We start from the raw sequence: 18,618 nt of genomic DNA on the forward strand, positions 1-18,618 counted from the left end.
AATATTAGTGAGAGCCAAATGCTAGTATTGAAGTTGTCAGTCAAAAAGGAGGAGTATCAAAACATTTTTTTGTTTTCTACTGGTGGATATTAATTGCCTTAAAGAAACCTGTACAACTTTTTCCTAAGCTAGAGAGCTTTAGCACTGAACTACCTAAAAAGTTTTGCCACTGGGTCTCTGCTTTGTTTCACCTCTCTTGTGGGTCTTGTTGCGCAGTTCATCCTGTGCATTGACAGAAAGCATCTTGGAGAGGAGATGAGTTCTGGAGCATGCCAATTCCATTGCATCCAGTAACAATTACAACAGTAGTCTGCCCATTAAACATGTTTCTCCCACAGCAAATAGGAAAATGTAACTTAGAATACTTTTAACTTTAAAGCCATCAAACCAGTCAATAGAGTCATAGAACAATTCAGGGGAGAAGGGACCTCAAGAGATCTGTAGTCCAACCCCCTGCTCAAAGCAGGGTCTGCTCTGAGGGTCAGACCACGTTGCACAGGGCTTTGTCTTCAAGAGCAAACTTGCTCTTGGAAACCTCTGAGGATGGAGACTGCACAGTCTGTTGGGGCAACCTGCTCCAATGCTGGACTTGCCTGGTCATGACAAAGTTTTTCCTTCTATCCAGTCCGGCCTTCTCTGTCGCCTCGGATTCCCACCATTCTCCGCTGTGAAAAGTCTGGCTCTCCACAGAAAATCTCCCTACCTCTGAACTGTTTCTTCATGGAAAGGGTAACTGCCCTCTCACCCCATCTTCCCTGCCTGTCTTTTGTGAAGGGGTTGTGTCCATCCATCTCAGTCCTCCAGTTATTCAAGCTTTCCCTCATCTGTGACTGTATGTGGAGCTCTGGTTCTTCTTTTTGCTTCCTATGTTCCCAATTTCAAAACGGTCTAGAACTTCTGACTTTTTATCTATCTACTTTTTTTTTTTTTTTGGCTATAAAGTCTAAATTCAGATTTTGAATGTCTCTTGTGTTTGGGTATATTTAAGTGTTAGCTGGTTTTGGCTTGTTGTAATGGCTATTCACAGAAACTGTTTCTCTCAGCCCCCAAGGGAAAGGATTCTTAGTTTTTAATTTTAGCTTCTTCAGCTACCTGCTGACAGAGTTTGATTTCCACCTACTGCCTCCTCTCTGTCTAAGCTAAAGAACCCGACATCCAAAATCAGTCTTGGGCAGCTCTTCCTTTGGCAACAACTCTGTCATCTTTAAATAGGAATTGAATGTATGTTACTTACTTGAGAAGGCAGCTTGAGTCCTGTTCATAACTACCTTTCATTCCAGGTTTGTAGTGCAATCAACACTGTCTTAACTGGCTGGACTCCAAAGCCATTTAACCTGTAAAATATAAGTATGTATCTCATATATATATTTAAAATGTTTATATCAGGCAATATGAGTACAAAAAAAGGAAGCCAAGTGGTAGGAGTTCAGCTGTAGCTGTCACAGGTGTCTGTCTCTCTTCTGAAACAGGAGCACGGTTTCACAGTGGGCAGGGCACTAAAACAGTCACTGGAAATCCCAGCTCAGCCGCTGACCTGCCAGGTGGTCTGGAGCATGTCGTTGCTCTCTTGTTGCCTCTGTTTCCTCATCTGTAAAAGCAGATGATCAACTCCATCGTTAAAGTGCTTGTCATTGGAGAATGTTCTTAATACAATGTAATTAACTAATATAATTGAGCACTAATGGTATTGCCTTCTCTGATTCAGGCATCATGTTCCGCAAGAAGAAGAAGAAACGCCCAGAGATTTCAGCTCCGCAGAACTTTGAGCACCGTGTCCACACTTCATTTGACCCAAAGGAGGGCAAATTTGTGGGCCTGCCACCTCAATGGCAGAATATTCTAGACACGCTGAGGCGCCCCAAGCCAGTGGTAGACCCTTCAAGGATCACAAGGATGCAACTCCAGCCTATGAAGGTAAGAGAGGAAGACTACTCTTTCCTGTTCCCTTGGCTAGCAGGGAGGCCCAAGCTGAGGCAGTGTTTGCAGTGCCCCATATATATTTAAATGGGGGTAAGGGTGACGTCTGCAAGGAACTCGGTGGATAGCAGGGTCTGGACTTTCTTAACACTTCCCTTTTTTAAGGCGATAGTAACTTCATCAGAAATAAGGACAGTAGTATCCTTAACTGCAGTAGTGTCACTGTTACAACCAGCTGGCTGCCTGTCATCTTAACAAGGACCTGTGAAAGCTCCTGTGGTAGCTGACAGGGCCTAGGATGTGTTCGGCTGTTGTACGGGGAAGAGAAGAGGAAAATTTGTGGAGAGACCTGTTTTAGCAAGTTTGTCATTCTCGTGGGTGAGTAAATTTGGCTGGTAATTAAGTTGACAGGGAAGCCTGAGTGGGAGAGAGTGGGGTAGCGCTAGCTTGCTGTTCATGGATGGCTAAGTGAACGAGAGACAATAGGGAGCAGGACTTAACTACGTTTTAGGCTAAAAGGGTTTATAAAACAGCAGTTTATCAGAAAGTGGGACATAGTAAACAGGAGAATGTCCTTAAAGCAAGTCCTTCAGTAAGGAGAAACAAGTTACTGATCCTTGTAGATGGGTGCATTTAGATGGCTGTCTTGCTTGGATGGCTGTTGATAATGGCATCTGGAGACTGTGTGTTGATGTGACAGCAGGGACCTGCTGTGTGAAGAGAGGCAGATTCACGATGACCTCTTGGAAAAGGAAATGAAAGATGGTTACAGAATTATTGTGTTTAAAGTCTTGCTAGCTTGTGGGAAGTTTTTGTTCCCAGTTAAAAAAACCCTACAGGGGCCTAAAACCTGAAAGGTAAATTCTAAAATAGAGACGTTACTACTTGGATTTTAGGAAAGGACATAAAAGAAAATAGTTGTCTATCTGATGAATTTAGCTTTTTGTGTACAGATGCTTAAAACACAGGGAGTAAATGGGACTACATTTTAGTATAATGCAAGTATCAATGCAAAATCAAACCTCCAATTTAAATGGCACATCAGCAACTTTGAGCAGAATGCTAATTTAGAAAGGAAAAACTTGCTCAGGAAGAACAGGTAAAAGAAAAAGGGAGGAGGTATTGCCTTCTGTTTTATGGTGTCCTGAATGTGCTTTGAGGTTCAAAATGTAGTAGGAGATAGGACTGCAATCCACAGAAGAGATAAAATGTGCAATAAGAGACCAAGTTGGTTAGATCAGGAGCTCTCTAATGAGCTTAAACTGCAGGAGGATTGCTCAGAAGGGCGGAAACTACGTCAAGTTATAAAGGGCAAATAGAAAAGAAATTTATGTAGGGACAAAACTGGAAGGCCAAGGCACAAAAAGAGATGTTTTTCTCAAAGAACATAAAGGGCATTAAGGAGACATCATAAGTACACTGAGGAGGAGAAGGAGGATGATGGGAAGAATTTGTTCACTACTCATTTTGGAAGAAAGTTAATAACGAATGACGCTCAGAATTTGTAAATGTTTAATGATTTTTCTTAAGCTTTTATTGAAAAGGTTAACTGTGATCAGTGGGCTAACACAATTAACACAAGCATGAAGGGATAAGAACGCAGGCTAGAATAAGAAAGAACATGACCAGAAATGTGACTTCTTAGATAAGTTACATATTTTCAAGTCAGCTGGGCCTAATGAAATTCAAGGAATTGGAGATCAGTCAGAATAATTTCAATTCCCAGAAAAAGACTGGAACAAATAAGCAAGTAATCTATTTGCAACCACTTCCTAGGAGATAGCAGGGTAATAGCTAGCAGCCAGCATGGATTTATCAAGAACAAATTATGTCAAGCAACCCAATTTCCATCAATCACAGGGTATCAGGCTTTGGGTCAGGGAGAAATAATGGCTCTCTCTTATATCGTGACTTCAGTTAGGCTCTTGCACTGTACCTATGGCCTTCCAAGAGCAAACTGAGCAAATTTTCTCCAGTATTAGGAAAAGCATACTCAAAACAATAGCATGAGGCATCACTGTCAAAATAGAAATGTGCATGAAGAGATTTACTGGAGTTTGTCCTGAGTTTAATACTGGTCAGTACTTTCATCTATGACGTATTAAACCTGTAGATGGTAAAAGCTGAAAGGAGGTGCAAATCTTTTAAAGAACAAGGCTAGAATACCCAATAGCCTTTAAAAACCAGAGAAGAATCTTAAACTGTCTTTTTTTACCCCTGTAAGTCCAAGTACAAATACTCTCTTAGGCTGCATGACATAGTTGATTATCTCTGGTAAACTTCATTTGAACAAATTCCTGTTCAGTGATACCAGTCAACAGTAAGATTTTTTTTTTTTTTTTCCTTTTAAGTGCTAATTGGCCCTATTAGGCCAAGCCCTTATACAGAGAGTCCTGTATTCAACTATCAGAGTTTTTTCTTTTTTTGACATATACTGTCTGTAGCTTGTAAAGTGTTGCTTTTCTTTTTAAAATGATAATTTCTAAATTTTGGCCAGCAAGGCATGATCTTTGTAAGAGCTATCCATATAGATTTGGCTCAAATTTGGATGTTTCTGCATTAATCTGATGCAGTCTTCAAATACAGCTGCGAAGTACAACTAACTCCCATCTTCTCTGTCCACTGGGGAGACTACTGACTTAATAGCCTAGAAGTGCAACAGTAGTGACTTGAGTCTAATTTTAGGAAGTTTTTAACTAGGAGGTGAGGTGAGCACTGGAATGGATTTTCTAGAGAGGCTATAGCATCTGTTCTTGGAGATTTCTCATTTTGAGAACATGTTAGATACAAGTCTTTCTGGAATTATTTTTGACCATCTACTTTGGACTAGCTGGCCTCTTGAGATTTCTGCCAACTTTATTCTGAGTAATTCTTCTTCCCAGTTTGTAGAAACACTGAACCATCAGTGAGCATCTCCCATCTGCCTGTGGAAGCATGAGCAAGGGTGTGGAGGCATCTTGCCAAGTGCTCTGTGACTTGGTGTGTGTATTACATCTGTCCCTGCTCAGACTCATTTATGAACTAGTGCTCTTAATTGAATGCATTGCTGAGGTAAACTGATATATCTGCCATTTCTAATGGATGAATTAGAATGGACAGAAGAGACTTCCTACCCCACTGACAGATTTCAGAGACTGGGTTTCTGACCAATTTACTTTTTGTATTTTTTTCCCCCTATCGAGTTTGGTGCAGAAGTGGTAGAAACCGTTTGAGGATCTAGTGTCCCTGGCGTGTTGTTTACTTGACAGCAGCTGGGGCCACAGAGAAGGATGCATGTATGTGGTGAGGAAGGTGTATTGCTGCAATAGGACTGAAAAGCAGAATTTCCTGCTGCAGGTGACGCAGGTATGCAATGCTATGAGTCAGATTGTCCTTTCTTCACCTTGTTTGACAAAATCTTCGGTTCTGCCTTTCATTCTCTGACACTGAGCAAACCAGGTGCTCATTTTGTTCACTGTGGTGGCATTCTGTTGAAATTACTGGAACGGCTGTTTTGCACCAACTAAATATTAGGCTCGGTGTAATTAATCCAGCATCTTTAGAAGATCCCTGGAGTTCAGTTAGCAAACAGGAGATTGCCATCACTCCAGGGAAGGATTTTCCTCAGGCAGAGATTCATGAAAGTGTAGGAGTGATCCTATGCTGTGAATTTCTGTGAAGAAATGAAACATTCTGGTTCCCAGCACTAAAAAAGCCTCTGTAAGCTTTTCAGTTCCAGAATAAGCAAGGTAGAGCACTACATAATATACCAACAGCTTCAAGTGTCCTACTTGTATAGTGCTGTTGCTTGTTTGGATGGAAGCCTTGTTCTTCATTGTTTGCTTACAAGGCAGTTGTGAGCTGTTGTGACCCTTTGTTCATCATTTTTAATTATAATAGCTTGGAAGAACAGAGGAGGGATGCATTGTTGGAACTGTGTGGTCTTTACTGGTCAGGATTAAGATGCATTAGCAAAAACCAGACTAAGGGGGGATGTTTACAATGCTATTGAGAGTGCTACAGGGGAGAGATGAACCTTGTATTGGAATAGCAAGGTGATTTTTGCAGATAGAGCTTAGGACATGCTGTAATGTCTGAGAACTAATGCTCTCAGGAGCTTGTTGAGCCTAAGTTAGTGATGTAGTGTAGCACAATTTCAGCACAAGAGAGTTGGGAGTGCTAAAAACATCCCATTTTTGCTATAATGTTGTCCTTCAGAATGTGAGTGCAGCAGCAGAATACACTGTTCTGGCTGAAAGCACTGCTGCCTCTGACAGAAGGAGGTAACCCAATGATTCCTGTGTTTTTTTCTTCAGTAAAGGATGAAAAAAAAAGACAGTAAGAAACATTTCTCATTTTTCCTAAATCCCCTGAGTAATGTTTGGCTAAACAGACAAAATCAAATCTCTGTCAAGATAAACTGAGCCTCAATTTTTATAACTCTAACTTTTTCACCCCCTTCCCTATGTTTCACAGACTGTGGTGAGGGGCAGCACTGTGGAAGTGGAAGGCTATATATCTGGGCTACTCAATGACATCCAGAAGCTTTCTGCCATCAGTTCAAACACTCTGAGGGGAAGGAGCCCCACCAGCAGGAGGAGAGCTCAGTCCCTTGGGCTCCTGGGCGAAGACAGACCCCCAGACATGTATCTTCAGACTCCTGAAGCAGACTGGGCAGACAAATATGGAAACTACCTCAATTGCAATGGTGGGACCAAGGTAACCCGGAGGCAGACTATGTGGCCAGATTATAAACCCCGATTGGACGGACAGTCTCATCCCAATGGTATGGTAACGAAAGCACAGTCCCTTGGGCCTTCAGAGTTCCAGGGTGCCGACGGCAGCTGCCTCCAGCGTGCCTCTGGTTTGCAGCATATGCCAACGCTACCAGGGGAGAGTGAGAAGACGGGAGTAAAGAGCTCAGAAGAGTGCTGGCCTCAGCCTTGTCTCGCACGACAATCAAACTCCAGGCCCTCAGGGGAGGACAGCCCTAGCTCCAAATCAAGGGAGAACAGCTTGAAGAGGAGGCTGTTACGCAGTGTGTTCGCCTCATCCAGCGGCTCAAACAAGTCAGGCCCTTCCCTGCAGATAAAGGTATAGTTATTAGGTATTTTTGAGTGAGTGCAATGTTGACTTTAAGTTCCAGAGGTTACTTACACAGCTGAACAAATTTAATTGCAAACATCATGCAACCATCTGTTCTTGTTATGATTAATGCTGGAATGAAGATAGTCCTGGATAGGGGAAATGTGTAGTCTGCCTAAGCTTCACAGAATATACTGCTAGGCATAGCTCAAAATGGCAGCCAGATCTACATGAGAAAGGCTTGTTAGTGGAACTGTGCTTGCAGGGGTGTAGGTTGGGAATAAGGTAGAGGACTTAGTCATTTTTGCCCTTCTGTAGTAGTAAAGTCATAACTTAAATGACATTATACTAGCGTAAATGTGCTTTTGCCATTTAGGAAATTGCTGTAATTTACCTTAGTAATGTATTCTTTTGCCTGTGCAAAATAGAACAACTCAGGAGACCTTGTAGGTTATAGCTGTATCTGCCAACCTGCCTACAACAGGAACGTTTCCATCAGCACCCACAGTACTGTCAAACAGGAAATCTGACTGTTGGTTTTGGTAAGGATGGGACAGCTCATAGCTACATCTCCCCCAGGAAAACTACCCTGAGTGAATGACTCCCTTCTTATTAAACTAGGAGAAAAACTCCTGGCTCATATTACTGGATAGGAAATGTAGCCCTTCAGGCCACTGCTGCTAATTCATCCCAGGGTAACCCAGCACTCATTGTCCTTGCACAGCTGCTCAGTGGTTTCAACAGTGGTTTCAAAGGCTGCGCTGGGCTGGTGCAAGGCCAGGCTAATTTCTAGCAGGCGTGGAGTCCCTGATCTCAGAGGAAGACGACAGGAACCACTGGCCCAACAAAACTGACTGCTCCAAAGTGTATTGCAGGGTGGGGCTCTCTCTGACGCAGCTTCTTGCAGTTTGCACAAGGATCAGGCTCAAGGCTTTCAGACACAGCCTTCTCCACGCTGATTCGCTTTACCGGGGAGCAGGATTTTAAAGGAATGCAGTTCTTGTGTAGCACAAACTACGCTTATTGCTGTCTCTGACTCTGGGCTGATCTATACTGGCTGGAGGCCTATCCCTGAGTACTTAGGGGAACTGACCACTTCTTTTTTCTCTAGCAAGATTGTCTTTGCCATGCCTCAGCACTTTCACGAGGAGGAGCAGAGGTTACCAGTTAAATGGCGTGTGTGCATGGATATGCTTGGGTGTGTTTGAACTCGAGCTGCTTGTGAGAGGAGGGGAGTAGGAAAGACCTTGAGGATATCTAGTCCATCTCCCTGCTCCAGTGAAGGATCTGTGCCATCACTAATTGTTTATCTAAGCTGTTCTTAGCAGCCTCCAATGATTAAAACCTTAGTCTCCCTTTCAAATGGAGATGATGATGTCTAATTGTGACGTGTAAGAAATGCATAATTGCAGATGAAATGGAAAGGGGAAATAATTGGCTGAAAATGGGGATGTGGGTGCCTTGATAGGCTGCCTGTAGTCACCATGGGAAGGTCAAGTGCTCTTTACTTTCAACCTAGTACGGGGGGAAGGAGTGGGAGAACCAGTGACATCTCAAAATGTCCAGAGACTGAAAACGCGTATACAGGGGCTGTCAAATGACAGGAGCAGGAAATAATACTTACATGTGGTTAGACAAGCATGTGTGAGCTTGCATGTGTGTTGTGTGCCCTTTTGCATGCTCTAGGTTATATAAAACTTTTTTTTTTTTTTCTCTCCTGAGACAAAACAAGAGTTGGGAAATAAATACTTCGTTGCCATGAGCATGTTTCTACAGGACTGCAGGGGTGGAGCTGGTAAATGAGGAGGAAGTAACTTCTTGACAGGCGGTTTGTGTTTGCGCATCCTGCACCCCAAAGCCAGGAGCTACTAAATCATACTTTCAGGGCCTGTGTGTGTGTGAAAATGAGCTGTATGTGTTAGGCTTATGCAGATTTTACTGTTGACAAAAATCCTTGATTAAAAACCAAAGTGCATAGAATTAAATTCTATACAATTATTTTCTGTCTGAGACAGAGAAAATGAGTGCCCTTTTAAAAATTGGCAGTTTTTGGTTCCCATACCCATATTATTAACTTTATTAATAATTGCCTGAATTGTGAGAGAGAAAAAGCTTGTTGCTTTGAAGTTTTTATTTTGCCCTATAATATAAATGATTGGCTTGCTCTTTCTGAAGCTGCTACTTTGTCAGATCCACTATTATTTTACATATAACTATGTATATAATGTATTTTATACCTAACCTGCTAGATGTTGTTGAATTTTAATTAGTCAACGTTTCCAGGGTGAGTATTAGCACTTCAAGATTTATCCTTCTTGGGAGACCTATGCTTAATGCTAGCATGGGAATATGTATCCTGAAGCCACGCTACTGCAGGCTGTGATCTTACGAGAACTCACAAACTAAACAGGGTTGGGCCTCCTTGGCACTTGAGTGGGAGGTCTGCGAAAGCCTTGAGAGCTTCGGGAAAGAGCACTGCTAATCCAAATTAATTGTAGGACAGTTTTGAGCCAGTAAGATGGCAAAGTGACAGGTGGCTCTGTGTAGCTGAAGTGTCATGCTGGCCACCCACAGCTGTCCCGGTTAATGATGCTTTTCCCAAAACAGAGTGCGAATTCTGTGTCTGATTGACAGAAATGCACTGCAGGTACAAGTGGAAAGTGCAGAGAGAGTTTTCAGTAGGCAGTATGTAATTACCCAAAGGGAATTAGGCCAAGACATCAAAGTGATTTACAGCTTTGGCATGAATCTTCTTTCCTTTTATATATAGGAAGATCAGAGGCACAGAGGGATAAAGGATTTTCAAATTCTCTGCAACACAGGTTGCCCCTGAGTTTTGGTGGCAAGGTTGGAATGCATTTTATCAGCTGGGTTTTTTTCCTGTGGGTTTTGTTTTTTGGTTTTTTTTAAGCATATGCTTTAAAAGGTCCCTCTTAAACTGCCTTAATTAGGAGATCCTTAAAGCATAGCACCCATCCTGGAACTGATTCTTGAAAATCTGCATCCCTGTGTCTTCCCCTAGTCATGCAGCATATGTTGGGCAGACCCAGAGACAAGAACCTCCAGCAGCGCTTGACTCCAGACAGCTACAAAATGTACTAGGCCAGAGTGGCATAACATGCAGCTGATTCCTGCCGCTTCTTTCTCTTGCTAATCTAACCATGACTTTTTCTTTCTTCCACTTTCTTATTTGTTCTTCGCAAAGCCTAATGCTTTCTTCAGGCCCCAGCAGTGGGGTTCACCATGCAGCCCTGCAGCCAAAGCCCAGTCTCTTCCATCAGATCAGCCTGCATCCGATTTCCCCAGGATGATCTCAGAAGCTGGGACTCCCCAGAAGTCACCAACAGTGGAGAAAGCAATTGCACTGCCACAAGGCAGGCCGTCACCGGCAGGGTCTCCCAGGAACCGGCAGACTCAGACTAGTTCTAGCAACCTCCACCTTCCCCAGGACTCTTCTGCGAAAGGGCAGCTGGCCAGTGAGGACCCAGTGGTTGTGACTCATGAGCAGTTCAAAGCTGCCCTTAGGATGGTAGTGGACCAGGGGGATCCCCGGACATTGCTGGAGAATTACGTAAAGATTGGTGAAGGGTCCACGGGTATCGTCTGTATTGCTCGAGAGAAGCACTCAGGGCGGCAGGTGGCAGTGAAAATGATGGATCTGAGAAAGCAGCAGCGTCGGGAGCTCCTTTTTAATGAGGTGAGTATAGTGATGAGCGGTGGGGTTTTGCTCTTCACCATAAAGCCATGGGAACAGTCATTGTGGTAAAAAGAAGGGAAGAGCAGGAGACATCTTCCTTTTAATAGAATTATGCTGGTACCAAGAAGGAAGGTGATGGTGGGATGGAGGCTACTGCATTGTACTTGTAGGGTTGTACATGCTTGCTTTGTTGGATAAGATTAAGTTTTGTGGTGGTCAGTTGTCCACTGTGTTTTTACAGGTGGTGATAATGAGGGACTATCAACATGTCAACGTAGTGGAGATGTACAAGAGCTATCTAGTGGGAGAGGAGCTCTGGGTGCTGATGGAGTTCCTGCAGGGGGGAGCCCTCACAGACATTGTGTCTCAGATCAGGTACGAAGTGAAATCCAAAACATCAATGTTTGTGTTCCCACCTGACAGGCAAGAACAGTAGAGTGGAGATTTCTGGGAAGAATAGTTTCTCTTGGAGATCTTGTGTTTTCAGTGCCCTGAAATTACTACACTTTAAAACTGTCATCCATCTGAAGTATGTAATAATACTTCTGATGTAGAAGGGACCTCATTTACAGTACTGATCCCTTTAGATATCCATTAGTCATCGACTTGATGACCTTCCCTGTAAAACACAGTACTCATAAAAAGTATTGTTTACTCTATCTGTTGTGTTCTGGCCAGGAAGCTCATTGAATGAATATTAAAGAGCGTGCAGAAATAGTTTTCAGTGGTGCAACCTTAGTGAGATTGTATTTGTGGCTAACTCCTCTGGAGGAGTGCAGCAGAGCCTTGAGTTCTGGGAGTCCTTCCCAAATTTCATTGCCTAAAGATAGCAACTACTGGACACTCTCCTAGATTTGTTTTACCCACACCACTTCGTATTCATTAATGCCCAAAGCATTCTTGGAGGGAAAAGAAGTTGTTCTCAAACGGCCTCTAAAGTGTTCTGGTGATGCAGTTGTTATGATCGTGTCTTACCCATGACCCTGGAGCACCCTCCTGCTTCCGAGCAGTCCTGCGAGGCTGTAAACTGGTGCAGGGAACGCCAATGAAAAGACTGACCAAGAAAGGCCGTAGGATGAGCTTTCCTTTTTTGAAGATTCAGAATCTTAATTGGATTACAATTAGGCAGTATTGCTAACACTAATTGTATTTACTTTTATTTTTTAATCATAGTATGCCTTTAATTCACTTACGTGCTTTTATGAGCCTTTACTGATCCTGTGGTGGATTTAAGGCATGTATCTTGCTCTGTTGGGTTCTCTGTTTTGGAAGCACATCTGTGATGTGTTTGGGAGGCATAAAAAAGACACATTGTCTTTTGTAGACTCTAGAACCCCACCTGTAAGGAATGTCTTGGAAACACTTAGGTGGCCAGGCCCTCCAGGATTGAGTTCAGAGGCACATCTCAGGGTCTGAGACCCAGGGTTTCATTGTAAGTCATGTACCTGCTCCTGGACAGGAAAAAGAACATTTAGTCCTGAAGAATGCTGAGTTAGGGCATTGCAGAGCCAGTGAAGCTCTTGTAGCTTTCAGCTGGTATTAGAACCAATGGAACTACAGATAAAAAAAAATATTCTGAAGAGGTTTATGAAGGAGCTGTGTAGTTTATACCCACCAGTGAGACTGAATTCCATTGGGGGACCTCAGCCTAGATTTGAGTTATTTTACAAAGCCTTCCTTTGAACCTTTTAATGAATGCTTGTTTTTCTACATAGTGGAAATAGGATCTGTTATAATGATAACATTTATCAAAAGTAAGCTGCGAGCCTTTATCAGCTTTTCACAGGAAAGAAAATACCCTCATTCCACTTGTTAAACATTTGCTGAAGGTGATAACTGATTTGCATCTCCAGCAGTGAGCTAATCCTCTAGTAATCTGGTTTATACTATGCATTCACTTGATTGAAACCAAATTCCATATATGACAAGCTGAAAGTACCCCTCTTGTTATCTTCTAGAACCACAGAGCTCAGAACTGTATCAACTTTTCTTACAGCTCATGCACTATGAAATGAAAAGCACTGTTTCTAAATAGGTTAGGTTCTGTATTGGAGAAGTCCCTCTTCTATTAGCGGTTAAATAATAATGGCAGAAGTAGCCCTCTGCTCTCTTTCTGATATATTTCCACCATCAGCATGGCACAGGGCAGCCACAGCATGCAGTGTCCTGGTCAGATGGTCGATTTGGTATAGGAAGATATGGAATACCAAACAAGCAATGGAGGTATAAATTTTTCAGCTGGTGGTGCAACCTCCTTCATGAATGTGTAGAAATGGCTCTTGTGTATTTAGAAGGTACTGGTGCACTGTGCACAGTTCTGGCTTCTGGGCTCTCTCTTCTCCTCAGTGTTACTTGCAGACATGGATTTGAGGAGGTATCATTTCTGTGCCCTCAGCTGAGAGTTGTTTGAAACAACTGCTAGAGACAGGCTGAGAATCAAAAGTACTCAAACTGAGTACTTGGGCTATTCTTTGAAATACTTACAGCAATGCTCAGTATAAACGTGCAGAGAACACTGTCACTGTCCCCAGTTAAAGGAGTTAATTTTCATTTCTACCATTTTCACTTTTACTTGGTCATGAAGGTTCTTGTGTTGGTATTTCAAACAGCAAGAGCTTCTAAAGAAGTTCTTGGTGCTTATACTCAGTGTGCTAACAGAGAGTGTGGTAAAATTCGGGAGTGTCTTCCCTGCTTGTAACCTGTGCTACCTTTAGTTAGGTATAAGAGTATCCAAAGTGTCTAGCTGCATGAAACCTGTAAAAGATCCCTATTTTCTCTATCAAATTACGTGTTTAGATGCTTTCTGGATAAAGTTGCACAATATGCCTTGTGAACAATCGCTTTACTATATTTGCTTTAAAAAGAAAGCTATCTCAACAGTTACAGTGGCACCTTGGCATGAAGGAGCAGTCTTGCCTATCATAGTTGCTTGAAACAGCATCCATCATGCAGAATGTTTTTAGATACAAGATTTAAAATGCACTTTCTCTGTATTAGACTTACAAAAACTTAAAATTGCTAACTGTCAAGACAGAAATGTTTTCAACAGTAAAAAACAGTCGTAGAGGAACAGTAAAAGTGAGATAGTAATGGTCATGGGGAACCAAAATAGGTATCTGCAACTCAACTTTGAAATTGTGAAGAGGACCTGCCCAGTACAATGCAGTTAAACTCCTGTGTCTTTAATTTCAGGCTAAATGAAGAGCAAATTGCAACAGTGTGTGAATCAGTGCTGCAGGCTCTGTCCTATCTTCACTCTCAGGGGGTCATTCACCGAGACATCAAGAGCGACTCCATTCTTTTGACACTGGATGGAAGGGTATGTTTCCTCAGACAAATTGTTTCCTGTCTTCTGCTGCTGTAGTCTTAGCCTGTGTCCTTTCTTTCTGTTCTCAATCTCTTGTTTGTACTTCATCCTCTTACTCCCTTTGTCTTCGGTGTTTCCTTCCATGTTGTTTAAAAATTATTTTTAAGGCTGGTTGCTTTTCTCTTTGTACAGGTCAAGCTCTCAGATTTTGGCTTCTGTGCTCAGATCAGTAAAGATGTACCTAAAAGAAAGTCTCTAGTAGGTACTCCCTACTGGATGGCTCCAGAAGTTATTGCAAGGATACCATACACCACTGAGGTAAGGGACACTTCCCTAATACCAGAAGAGGTATATAAATAATATTCTGAAGTGTCACAGGAAAATTACTATTGGGTCTTCTAGGAAGAGCCTCTAGAGTCTATTTAAAGTATAAAGACACCTATGACTACAGATTTGATTATGATATCAATATTTCCTAAAAGTGTAGAAAAACAAGTTCTTCTGCTTCCAGGAAGAGGGTGTAAACTTCATTCTTAAACCTGAAGCTTGGCATAGGCTTGTATCTGCTGTAGTGTGGACAGGTGTTAGCAAGGAGCAGCTTGTGACATGATATGGATCAGTAAATCAATCAATGCCATAAAGGGAGGGGAGGAGAAGAGGGAAGGCACAGATGGAAGCTCTGAAATTATGGGCAGGTGGCAGCAGACTGATTAGTTTTGTTTACCAACCAACCAGGTGTAGCACAAGCAGTTACTTGCAGACCTTTACATGTTGCAACACCAGTGTGGCTCAGTCCTAGGTGGAAAGCTGTCTTGGTTAAACTGTGGTAAGGAGTCCAGTAGCATCAAGTGGGTTAATGTTCTACTCTTCACAGTAACGTTTGTCATGGGTGGGGTGTTGCAGTCTTTGTGAAGGCAACAAAGCAAGGACCTGTTGCTCTGAACTGTGTGTATTGATGTGACATTGGCTCCCACAGGTGGATATCTGGTCTCTGGGGATCATGGTGATAGAGATGGTGGATGGAGAACCCCCCTATTTTAGTGATTCTCCAGTCCAGGCAATGAAGAGACTCCGTGACAGTCCTCCTCCCAAACTGAAAAACTTCCACAGGGTGAGCATACTGGCAAACACTCGTAAACCTGATGAATATTGTGGGGACACATCTGTATTAGCCGTTCCTGGTAAAGCTGGCTGTGAAAGTGATCTTGCTAGGACATGTTTCTTGGGCAACTTTGTTGGCTCTGGTGCTTCAGTGGATGCAAGCTGCTGCTGACAGCTAGTGGCTGGTTGGGAAATAGCCCTAATAATGTAAGGTCACTTGGGCATAAACCTGATAATGCAAATCAAAGCTGCTTCAGGTGGACCCAGCAGTTAACATCTTCTGATGTCGATAGAGTAGCTCATCTTCTAGGGAAGCAAATAGGAGGATCTTTGCTCTTGAGAGTTTCTGGCTTTGCGGCTTTCAACACTGCAAAGACTGCATTATGGTCGGAGCAGGAGAGCTCAGCAGAGACAGTAGCTCATGGAGACACTGCAAGCTGTTTGAAGATGAACTCAGCTTCATGGTTTCTTGTAAAAAAAAGTAGCAGTGACATAAGAAATACAGTGATTACCTTTTAGTCACCACTTAGAGCAGTCCTCCTTTCATTTCAGTCCAAGCCTCTGAGATCAAATAGCTTCTGCAGCATTCTGAGCTATCCGGCCTTTCCAATTAATCAGAATATCTGCAGCTGCTGAAACTGAATTATTTAACAGAGTAGACTGCTGAACTAACAGCATACACTCAAACATCAACAGCTGCACTTTCCTCTTTGCCTTTGCAACACTAATTAAAATTTCAAGGTCACGTTCTGGACCCAGTGCTTGTGCTCCTTAGGCAGCATAAAGCCAGTTCTGTTCTGGATTGCACACTTTGCTTGGTGAGATGGCCCTACCATGGGCCATGAAAGCCAGAGACATTTATAGCCTTGCTCTGCTCCACTTTGTCCTGGGATGCAAACTGGCTTCCAGCAGACCTCTGGATTGCCGCACTGGTGGCCATCCTACCCCATCTCTGTGCTGTCTGAGTGGAGCTCAGCACCAGCAGTGGATCCAGCCCTCCATTCCGATGACAGTTAATGGCTCACTGTGGTCAATCCCTGTAGTAATGGGTGCAACAGGTTAAATGGATGCCCTCCTACCCCTAAATCTCCACTGCTTTGCTGAAGCGTAACTAGATTTATCGACAGAGGATAAAGGCTGGATCCTGACACTCGTACTTAGCTGTGTTGTGCCTTCTCCCTCTCGCAATCACAGTGAAGTTGTTCAAAGCACTCATGAAATAAGCTGTAGCTCAGAGTGAACAGTGTTTCGTGATCTACTTCTAAGTTAACCAGAGCTGGGAAAATGCCCCCAGTCTAAAATGGATGTAATTAGCAGCATTAAAATAAATAAATATATACCAAGTTAATCTTTTATTCGGTTTTAATGATGCAGAGGATTACCACCAGCAAGAGATGTGCAGTGCCTTTAAGTGGTTCTTGGGTCTGCCTACTCAACAGGCTTTTCCACATCTTTCAACGGACAAACCTGCTGAGGTCATTTAGCTTTTTGGTATACTGTTCTGCAGTTTCTTCATCTTCTTGTACTGGCAGCACTAGGTTTCCAGACCCTCAAAACCTATTTGGGAATCCTGTTTAACTACTTTTTGCACAATCTGTGGCCAGTAAAAGAATGAATTGATCAACCCTTCACATCCAAGTGATGTGCCTCGGGTAGCAGGATTTCTGTTGAATTTTTGAGCTGAAATGCAGAAGAGATTAAATAACAAAATGGAAATAAAATTAACTTAGATGGAAGGATATGACAGGCAGTCTTGTCTTAATTTGCTGTGCCCCATGAAAAAGAAAACAGCCTGTGTAAATGTGTGTGCTGGTGACAGAAAGTTATTACTGCAGTACAAGGAGCATGCTCTCTCATGTTACATTTCTGTGCAAAAGCAGCATTACAAAGTTGAAATGTACAGGACCCTTTTTAACCAAACCTACCTCAGCAACCTGTTGTCACATGCACTCTTGCCTGGTTCCTTTACAAGGTTGACTTGGTTGGTTGCTTTTTCACAGACCTCCCCAGTTCTGAGAGACTTCTTGGAAAGGATGTTGACACGGGATCCGCTAGAAAGAGCAACAGCACAAGAACTTCTGGATCACCCCTTTTTGCTCCAGACAGGACTTCCAGAATGCCTAGTCCCCCTTATCCAACAATACAGAAAGCGTACCTCTACCTGCTGATTTTACATAAGGGGAAATGCCAGGAAAAAATGTTTATATATTAAAAAAAGTAATAATCAAGAAACCAGGCAGCCTTGTCCTTTGAATGGTGCTTGAAACTTGTCAGCAATCTTTTTAGAGGATGAATGTGAATACTGTCCTTGCATTCTCAGCCTTTTGTGGCTTCTCTTTTGCTGAAGACAATCAATACATACTAGATCCAAATAAGACCAAGTATGTTTCAAGAATAAAGCAGGTATTTCATGGCTTGTGGATCACTTCTTCTGAAGAATGGCATTTTAAAGTGGAGTCTGAAGTTGCGTCTCTGAATGTCTGCAAGTTCCTGCAAACCTTGGCTGCTGACTACTGAACTGGAACAATATTTCCCAATGAGAAATGTGATCTTTGTTTCCTTAGTTGTACACTGGAGTCTTGAGCTGACTCAAATGTACATTTTGGGGCACAGACCCCTTTAAACTCTCAAACAATGCACAAAGACTTGACAATTTTTTCCTCTGAGACTTTTTCACAGATGATTTTAATTTCCTTCAGTTAAATGTGGACCTAGAAAACTGTACGTATTTTCCTAGGGAGCAGATGTGATATGTATATATTTGTTTCTAAATGGCTCTCTTGCATCAACATGCTTCTCTTTTGCTGAGGAATATGTATGGTTTAGTGGTCAATCTTGAATCCATTTCATGATCTTAAACTTTTGGAGGGGGAAACCCTTGGATACAGGCCTCACAACAGGCTCTGTGAAGACAGATGTTCTTGCCACCAGGATCTCGTGGTTGAAAATTCACAATATGCAACACCTCCTGTGCTGGTTGGAATGGAGAGTCTGTGAAAGCTTGTTCCTATGTTTTTTCTTTCCAAGTCCTTTCTCCCAAGAGAGGCTGAGAAATGCTGTCCTGGGACAATTGTTGGGTAGCGCTTTGGAGATGCTCTAGGAGACTGAAAGAAAAAGTTTCAGCTGTCCTGCATATCCCAGGAGAGATTTTTGTGTTCATGTGAGGTGGTTTGTTGATCCTCTATCTCCCCTGCTTGCTACTGCAGAACATGGGGAGAAGAGAAACTTTTGATGTATGTTTTGTTATTGGTATGCCCTTCCCCACCATCCCTTTGCTGATACATTTGGAAGGTTACTGATTGTCTAAACAGCTCTTTCAGCTATTTTAAAAGAGATTTAAGTATTTTGTATGATACACTTTCTGATCAGTGAGATAGTCAAGGTAATTGGACTCTAGGTCAGGATGTAACATTGTACAGTAATGGTGTATATTGTTGTGAGGTCTCAAGAATATACTCATATATGTGGAACTGGGATCCTATTTTGAAACTCCAGATAAAAATTGGTTGGAATTTACATTATTCTTGGGACA

At 42.5% G+C, this 18,618-nt stretch overlaps 1 protein-coding gene across 2 annotated transcripts; it reads left to right on the forward strand.

Moving 5' to 3' along the window:
- The first annotated feature begins 1,710 nt into the window (after positions 1-1,710).
- PAK6 (p21 protein (Cdc42/Rac)-activated kinase 6) lies at positions 1,711-17,254 on the forward strand. 2 transcript variants are annotated; one of them, XM_010297404.1, is made up of 8 exons: positions 1,711-1,914; positions 6,373-6,990; positions 10,187-10,678; positions 10,920-11,053; positions 13,871-13,997; positions 14,178-14,303; positions 14,962-15,096; positions 17,087-17,254. In XM_010297404.1, the coding sequence occupies exons 1-8, from the start codon at positions 1,711-1,713 to the stop codon at positions 17,252-17,254; spliced, it is 2,004 nt and encodes a 667-aa protein (XP_010295706.1). The 2 variants fall into 2 exon arrangements, with proteins under 2 accessions (XP_010295706.1, XP_010295707.1); XM_010297405.1 differs by lacking the exon at positions 14,962-15,096.
- The last annotated feature ends 1,364 nt before the right edge of the window (positions 17,255-18,618 follow it).

The sequence above is a fragment of the Phaethon lepturus genome, unplaced genomic scaffold (assembly GCF_000687285.1).
Source record: "Phaethon lepturus isolate BGI_N335 unplaced genomic scaffold, ASM68728v1 scaffold35821, whole genome shotgun sequence".
Lineage (NCBI taxonomy): Eukaryota > Metazoa > Chordata > Aves > Phaethontiformes > Phaethontidae > Phaethon > Phaethon lepturus.